The following is a 9,219-nucleotide window of genomic DNA, read 5'->3' as shown; positions in this document are numbered from 1 at the left end:
CTGTTAAGACACTGATCAGATCAGCTCTGAAAAAGATCTGATGTGATTGGTCAAAATACAAATTAGTGGGGGGAAAAATATCAGAATTGGGCTGCCTGTGTAAATGCATAAATGGTCTCTGAAGAAGATATATCCACAGATTCAGTTTCATGCAATATGAATTGAATGATTGTACTTGGGGAAACTACTGAATCTAATATTTAGCCATTTACCCAAACATCAGAAACTACAATGACACAGTTCAACAATAAACGGTCTATCCTCTAATACAGGAGGACAATTTGCTCTCCACCAGTCATTGAATAACTGCATATCACACTTCCACCTGAGTGCTTGAACTGTTCATAAATCTTAAACTTGGCCATCTTTTAAATTAATATTAGATTGACTCACAGGACAAGGGTGCAGTTTTCTCCTAGCCCAGCACTAATGGTTAGTGAGTTGAGTTATTAGTGGTGGATTCTAGGGTCAATTTGAGGTCAATTGACTGGTCAGGAACACCTGGTGTCCTGAAGGTTATAAATCAGCGTTCAGGTGATGTGGCGGCAGGGGAAGAAGGCACACGGTTGAAACCATGGCACCAAGAAGGATAAGGAAAGTCAGCAATCAGGCAGAAGGACACACAGATGGTCAATTTAGCAAGGAGATGCGCCAAAAGCAAGGGGCGCTTTTTATTCAACAGTTCGAGAAAGAAGGTTATTAATTTTAAGTAGGCCCATCTCTACCGTCAGTTTTCCATGTTCCTCAAATTAACTGAATTCACTATGTTCTCCCTTTACAGCACAAGAACGTATAAACGAGATGGAGGAAAAATTGGAGCAGACTCTTGCAACAGTAGATCGGGTTTTCAAAGTGGAATTGATGAAAATGCCACCTGCGCTTCAAAAAACCGTGATGATAGATCTAATAAATGGTGCGGTTTTCAAATGTATTTTAAATGTTATTTGGAATGCATGCATGTTGACTTTATTTAGTTTTTTCCCCACCTTTTTTTCCTAGCGGATGACATTTCGGCAGGTAATGTCACCATCGCCATAAAGGTAGGACTAAACATTGATTATCAGACAGGTTGTAAATGGCTGCCTCCTTGTGGCTTACTGTAGAAATGTCAGAATCTAACGTTTTTTTACAGACCGAATCACCCGAGATACACCAGCCTCTCACAAGGAAGGTCAGTAAAGGTAATGGTTTATTTCTTCCGTTAATTAACTTAAATGCACGAACTTGCCATTAACGATTTTTTTCTCGTTTTTCTGTAGTCAAAGTAAGTGAAGGTGCATCGTCTCATAAAAGGAAGACTACAACAGAACCATCAAAGGTAGCTAGCAATTCAATTTAAAGGGCCTTATTATCATGGGAAACATATTGTAATGAAATAGCAGGGAGCAGGTCTCGAACCCTCGACCTTCTAGCCCGAAGTCCAGCGCGCTATCGACTGTGCCTCAGAGTCGATATCCGCGTTTATAAACCCCGGGTCGTTACAGTATATTTACATTGCAAAAGCACGTGACAGGAATAAAAAACGAAATAAACAAGCAAAAATGAACAGTAAACATTACTCACAATTTTCAAATGAATAAATTTCAAATGTCATATGGCTATGTACAGTGTTATAACGAAGCAATATTCAACCACTGTGTACTATCTGGTTAAGGAACTCTTCTCTAGGTTAATCTCTCTGTAGGTGATGGCTTTGTTATGTAAGGTTTGTGAATCCCTTATTTTAAGGTAGTTATAAAATGTAACGGGTATCGGCCTAATTCTGCTCTGCATACATTGTTTTTGCAGAGTTTCAATTTGGTGTTTGTCCAATTTGTGAATTGTTGGTTGGTGAGTGGATCCCAGACCGTACAACCATAAAGGGCAATAGGTTCTATAACTGATTCAAGTATTTTTTTTGCCAGATTGTAATTGGGATGTTGAATTGTATGTTCCTTTTGATGGTGTAGAAGGCCCTTGCTGCCTTGTCTCAGATCATTCACAGCATTGTGGAAGTTAGCTGTGGTGCTGATGTTTAGGCCGAGGTAGGTATAGTTTAGCTCCCACTTTATTTGCATGGCATTAGGCCAATGTGTGATTGGGAACAGAGCAGGCATTTCCCTTAAATTTATTAAATTGTATATTTTCATTCTTCTAAAGGGTTCCAAGAAAGCCAGATCACTTGCCAATGGCTCAAGCACTGGAAGCCTACGGTAAATCTCCCTATATATATTATCAGTCCTGGTGAGCAACCGGGTGGTTGCTAGTTTTGTTCCAGTCCACCACTCAAACACCCTATTGAACTAATTTTGTAGCGTTAGCTGAAACACCCTCTTCTGGTTGATTTTGCTCTTGCAGGTGTGCCACATCCACAAGTACTAAAAGAACCAAAACTCGCATTGCCAAAATTAGTGATCAATCTCCACTGACTGGGACGAAACACAGGTTTGTCTTCACTTATCACAATCCCTTATGAAAAAAAAAGATTGCAGCCAGAGTGCAGTGTAACTGCAGTTATTCTGCAATTACTGGGTCCAAAATACCATTTGAGTCAACTGCATTTACTGCACTTTCACTAGTTTAAAAACTGCTATCTTTTAAGGGATGTCTGAGTTCATCAAATTAATTCTGTCCTAAATTCTCCTTGGTTTCTAGATCTGTTTTGCGGTCAGCCAGTGATGACTACCTGTATTGCTCCCTGTCTGGATTGTCTCCACATGTAATGATCTCTACATCCCATGGAGAGGTAACTTTTCATATTGAGGTTGTTGTGCTTTAAGTTATTTCAAGCAGTCTAAACTAGTCATATTTTCTCCCAAGACTTTGTGCCTCTCGGATGATACTGTTGAAGATGTCGACATCGGGTTACTGGATGATATGGCCGTTCTCCAGATGCAGAAGTTGATGGTAAAATATATTCTGTTAATTTCTCATATTGAAATGAACAATTTATCCCCTACAATTAATTCTGACATTTTTTCTCATTTAGAAACTGATGGACTACCTTTTCAACAAAGTCAAAGCGAATCAGCCTATGAATGAGACTGTGCAATGATACCAAGACATCTAACATTGATCCACTAATGCCACCTATGCATGTTTTACTTTCAAATTAAAAGTTTATTCAATAAATAGTTCTGTATTTGTATATTCATGTTCACTGGCTGGTGAGAAATATATAGCCCCACAAAGTTGGTGGTTGCGCGCATCCTATTGAATATTTTCGTATTGACAACTGTCAAACTGTTTTTCAAAAGTGTTGGAAAAACGTAATAATCAATAAATAACTGACTGGCTTAAATGTCTACAGTATTCTCTCTGGTATGCATTTTGGTTTCCGCTCAGGTTATGGATGTGTCATTGCAACCTTAAAGGTCCTCAATGATGTCACCATTGCCCTTGATTCTAAGCAATGTTATGCTGCTATTTTTATTCACTTGGCCAAAGCTTTTGAGACGGTAGACCAGTGGTTTCAAATTTTTTAATAGTTCCGTACCCCTTCAAACATTAAACCTCCAGCTGCATACCAGGGTCGGCACACTCTCAAATAGTTTTTTGCCATCGTAAGCCTGCCACACACGCTATACGATACATTTAATAAACATAAGAATGAGTGTTTGTCACAACCCGGCTTGTGGGAAGTGACAAATAACTCTTATAGGACCAAAACCCAAATAAAATAATAAATTACGCTCTCTATTAAACCATCTTGCATATAAAACCTTAATTGAAAATTGTGAATATCTCAAGTTAATGAAGGGTGTGCTTGAAAGGATGCAGATAACGGCAATGTTGGGTTATATTAGAGTTTAAAATAATTGTCCTGAGTCTGTGCCGAGAATCCACTCTTGCATAGGTACGTGGTTGCAGTGTCTTAACAGAGTGTTTTGCCAGGGTAGGATACTCTGAGCGCAGCCCAATCCAGAAATCTGGCAGTGGCTACTGATTTTAAATTCAATTTTCACAGAACCGCTTGTTGCAATTTCAATGAGGCTCTCTTGTTCAGATATGGGTAAGTGGACTGGAGGCAGGGCATGAAAGGGAGAATGAATCCAGTTTGTGTAATTGCGTACCCAACTCAGGTGCTTTGCTATATCACATTGACATTGTAACCTTGAGTTCATTTTCACACAAATCATACAATTATGGAAAGACCTGTGTTATCCTTAATGCAGACAAAGCTCCAACTTAATCAGCCTCAATTTTGTCCCGTGCATTGAATATAGTTGTGGAGAGTCCTAGTAATCCTAGATTCAGATCATTCAGGCAAAAAAACATCCCAGATAGGCCAGTCATGTGTGAAACTAATGCAAGCGGTCAGACAAGTGAAAATTATGGTCCGTAAAGCTTGTCTCTCAAAGGTGTCAATACTTTTCCCCTTGATAACCAGCAGACTTCGGTATGTTGTAAGAGTGTTACATGGTCTCTGCCCATATCATTACATAGTGCAGAAAATACGAGAGTTCAGTGGCCTTTAACAAAGTTAACAATTTTCACTGTAGTGTCTTTAAAGCTGTCAGGCATTCCTTTGGCAGCAAGCGCCTCTCTGTGGTGTCGGGAGCAACTGCTTGCACGCGCATTACCACTCCACTAAGTCTCCCTGTCATGGCTTTTGCACCATCAGTACAGATGAGCAGCAGTTATGTTTGGCTACATACGGACCGTTAGTGGAATTCCCCAAGAGTAACTGAAGCACACCTCTTGGAGGGAATGCAACAACTCCCCGTGGAGTGAGAAGGGTATGTGATTGTAGGTGCGGGTAAGGATGACAGAGGCAGAGAATATTACTGTTTACTGGGAATTTATTTCCATAATGTGGGGAAAAGGGTCTGGACGGAACCAAAGCAAGTAAAAGTTAGACTCCCTTCCTACCTTACCTGCCTACCCACCTAACCCTAACGCCACCTGGCACGCTAACCAAAATACAGCGGGTGGTCCGCCCAGGTCTTACCTAGTGTGCATAGACAGAGTACATACTACGGGTATATGTATGCCCGCAGGCCTCTTGCCTAAGCACTCCCAAGGTGCCTTCCCCCCTGGGAACAAAAACAATAATTACTAACTTAAAGTGAACTTCAAAAAACACAATCCTATTGGCGCACACACATACCTCAGAAGTAGCAGCTACAAAATACTTTCAACTAAACTGTCTCTGCACAACAACCAACACAGGACATCCAAGAAGCTCTCTCTCCTAACAAAGGAACACTGGCTTTTATCCAGCTGGAGAAGGAGTTTGTAATTGCAGACAGCTGTATCTCCTGACGGGCGGGATCAGAGCTCAAATCTGCAATGGGGCCGACCAATCAGCTGCTTGGGGGAATCCAGGAAGCCATTTCCAGCAATACACACATGCATATACACAAACCCACAACACAGAAACTGGGAAACGTAACAGTAAAGGTTAATGTGAATGGATGTTAATTATTTGACTTGGCTACCTGTATTTGACATTGTTATTTCGCTGAACACTAGATGGTATAATTTTATTTTTGGCAGTGAATCAAGGCTACTCAGGCAAGGGGGGAAAAAAATCCCAAATGTATAAGCCCCATTGGAAAATATAAATGGACTGTTTGAAAATGTGAAGCAAAAAACATGAATCACATTTTTATTTGGCGTACCTCTAGCGACATTGCGTACCCCCTTTTGGGATTACCTGCGGTAGACCATTCCATTCTTGTGGGCCGGCTAAGGAGTATTGGTGTCTCTGAGGGGTCTTTGGCCTGGTTTGCTAACTACCTCTGAGTGCAGTGTATAAAGTCAGAAAATCTGCTGCCTCAGTCACTGCCTGTCACCAAGGGAGTACTCCAAGGCTCAATCCTAGGCCCCACGCTCTTATCAATTTACATCAACAACATAGCTCAGGCAGTAGGAAGCGCTCTCATCCATTTATATGCAGATGATAGTCTTATACTCAGCTGGCCCCTCCCCGGATTTTGTGTTAAATGCTCTACAACAAAGCTTTCTTAGTGTCCAACCTTGTTCTGAACACCTCCAAAACAAAGGTCATGTGGTTTGGTAAGAAGAATGCCCCTCTCCCCACAGGTGTGATTACTACCTCTGAGGGATTAGAGCTTGAGTTAGTCACCTCATACAAGTACTTGGGAGTATGGCTAGACGGTACACTGTCCTTCTCAGCACATATCAAAGCTGCAGGATAAAGTTAAATCTAGACTTGGTTTCCTCTATCGTAATCGCTCCTCTTTCACCCCAGCTGCCAAACTAACCCTGATTCAGATGACCATCCTACCCATGCTAGATTACGGAAAATACAATTTATAGATCGGCAGGTAAGGGTGCTTTTGAGAGGCTAGATGTTCTTTACCATTCTGCCATCAGATTTGCCACCAATGCTCCTTATAGGACACATCAATGCACTCTATACTCCTCTATAAACTGGTCATCTCTGTATACCTGTCGCAAGACCCACTGGTTGATACTTATTTATAAAACCCTCTTAGTCCTCACTCCTCCCTATCTGAGAGATCTACTGCAGCCCTTATCCTCCACATACAACACCAGTTCTGCAAGTCACATTCTGTTAAAGGTCCCCAAAGCACACACATCCCTGGGTCGCTCCTCTTTTCAGTTCGCTGCAGCTAGCGACTGGAACGAGCTGCAACAAACACTCAAACTGGACAGTTTTATCTCCATGTCTTCATTCAAAGTCTCAATCATATATACTCTTACTGACAGTTGTGGCTGCTTTGCGTGATGTATTGTCTTCTACCTTATTGCCCTTTGTGCTGTTGTCTGTGCCCAATAATGTTTGTACCATGTTTTGTGCTGCTACCATGTTGTGTTGCTACCATGTTGTTGTCATGTGTTGCTGCCTTGCTATGTTGTTTTCTTAGGTCTCTCTTTATGTAGTATTGTCTCTTGACCTATATATATTTTTTTTAAATCCAAGCCCGTCCCCGCAGGAGGCATTTTGGTAGGCCGTCATTGTAAATAAGAATTTGTTCTTAACTGACTTGCCTAGTTAAAGGTAAAAAATAATAATTTACTTGATAGTTGGCTATATGAGCAAATATACTGGTCTTGCAAACAGTGCTTGACTTGGGCAAGAGCTCACCTGGGCTGAGTACCGGCACTTCAAATGTTCTACTGCTTGAGCTCCTGTTCCTCTTTTATAGAATATTAACTCTAAGGTATTGTGGCGCTCCTGCACCAAATATAAACAGTATGGGCGCCTATATCTTTCCATGTCGACCACTGCTTAAAAATATAAAAAGCCCAATTTATTGTGCCTGAATTTCTCACTTTTTGAAAACATCTGCCAGAAGAAACTGCTGGGTGACAATGAATAACCACTCATTGTCTGATCCTAGGACAAATGCTTAATACAATTTAAGGCTGTTGCTAATCATACTCTGAACCAATCCCACTAATCACATGCTACAGATCACACCAATGATGCTGAATTACATTTTATATGGTAAGTGTAAGCAGGGGAGTAGTCTATTAGAAAACCGGACTGTTTTGCATTACAATAGGAAAACTTCAATTGATCTGTTGGCGTTAGCAAGCTAGCTATACGCAACTACTGTATATACACCGAACAAAAAGAAACAGTTCATAAGGAAATCAGTCAATTGAACGAAATTAAGACCTAATCTATGGATTTCACATGACTGGGAATAGATATGCATCTGTTGGTAAAATACCTTTAAAAAAATACAAAATAGGGGCGTAGCTCAAACGGAAGTTATGAATGTAACTATGGTACTACGAATACCTGGAAGACCTTCAGTATGGTGGAAAGTATGGATTAAATCCCTCGCGCTCCGCACAGGTCGAGTAATAAAGTCACGCCGGTGACGTGACAGCTTGGGAGGACGTGCCCCTCCGTACAAATAAAACCGTATGTCGGACCACACACTGAGTATCTTCTCGCCCAAAAGATCGAGTGACGTGCAAGACGGTCTTCCAGGTATTCGTAGAACCATAGTTACATTCCTAACTTCCATTCTACTTCATACCTTTCAGACTGTCAGTACGGTACCAACAAGGTCACGAGGAATAGACTACTAACCTCAAATGCACCAGTGCCACTAGAAGAATGGCAGAGCCCATGGTGTGGCAAGATGCAACGTTGACCTTGTCAAATCTAGAACGTGCAGGGCAACGACCAGGTAGCAGCTGCACATATCTTATTCAGGGGGACACCTCTCAGTACAGCCCAGGATGTGGCAACACTTCTGGTCAAATAACAGTACACACCTTCTGGGACAGGTAGGACTGAGTGATGACATCCACAACAAAGTGTGAAAGCGTCTGCTTGGACAATGCTAGGCCTTTCCCACCAATGCACAGAAACAGCTGGTCTGACTTCCTGTAGTTCTCTGAGACTTGCATATAGCATTTGAGGTAACGGACTGGACACAGGAGATTTGCTCGCTCCTCTGCATTCTGGAAAGGAGGGGGCAGTAGGCCTGCATTTCGATTGTCGCGATTGATGTGATAAACCCTTAGGCAAAAACGCTGGATTCGACCATAAGGTCACGCCTAGGTCATCTGCCTTAGAGAGCGTGGAGCTCACTCACACATTTTACTGATGAAATAGCTAAGAGAAAAGCCGTTTTCAGAGATAAAATGGTTTATGTCCGGCTCCTTCGTATGCTCGAAATGAGATGCCATCTGATAATAGCAGGACCGCAGTCGATCAGTAGAGGGTCGGGCTCTTCTGAGCATGAAAGACCCTGTGCAGCATTGCTAAGATTGGGGGGGGGGGAGAAAGTGATTGAGGGATAGGTAAACTATCATGTTCTAGCACGTTAATGTGCTCTTTCCTCCAGCGGGGGCATCACTCGCCTCCTACAGACCTGTGTTGCCACACTGCTCCCCGGCCTGTTAGCGAAGTGTCGGTCGTCAATACCTCTCGCCTTGCCGGAATTGATCCGAGATGGTCACCTGTAGTCAGGTAGGCTCTCCTCCATGGCCACAGAGTAGAGTAGCACGCATGAAGTTGCTGAACATTGTCGATCCAGAGTATCCCATCACGCTCAATGGGTGACGTGTCTGGTGAGTATGTAGGCCATATTCAGCTTCCAGGAATTGTGTACAGATCCTTGCGACAGGGGGCCATGAATTATGCTTTAACATGAGGTGATGGTGGCGGCTGAATGGCACGACAATGTGCCTCAGGATCTCATCACGGTGTGCATTCAAATCGATAAAATACAATTGTGTTCATTGTCCATAGCTTATGCCTGCCCATAGCATAACGTAACCACC

General features: G+C 42.2%; 1 protein-coding gene across 1 annotated transcript; it reads left to right on the top strand.

Annotated features, from left to right (window-relative positions):
* Positions 1 to 470: 470 nt before the first annotated feature.
* Positions 471 to 3,111, top strand: LOC139576199 (borealin-2-like). Its single transcript, XM_071401968.1, has 10 exons — positions 471 to 695; positions 782 to 913; positions 1,000 to 1,040; positions 1,133 to 1,181; positions 1,260 to 1,318; positions 2,140 to 2,192; positions 2,338 to 2,424; positions 2,635 to 2,725; positions 2,800 to 2,886; positions 2,969 to 3,111. The coding sequence occupies exons 1-10, from the start codon at positions 575 to 577 to the stop codon at positions 3,032 to 3,034; spliced, it is 786 nt and encodes a 261-aa protein (XP_071258069.1). The 5' UTR covers positions 471 to 574; the 3' UTR covers positions 3,035 to 3,111.
* Positions 3,112 to 9,219: the final 6,108 nt, after the last annotated feature.

This window comes from Salvelinus alpinus, chromosome 5, assembly GCF_045679555.1.
Source record: "Salvelinus alpinus chromosome 5, SLU_Salpinus.1, whole genome shotgun sequence".
NCBI lineage: Eukaryota > Metazoa > Chordata > Actinopteri > Salmoniformes > Salmonidae > Salvelinus > Salvelinus alpinus.
Note: the sequence above shows the minus strand (reverse complement) of the source record. Positions and strands in the feature narration are given on the sequence as shown.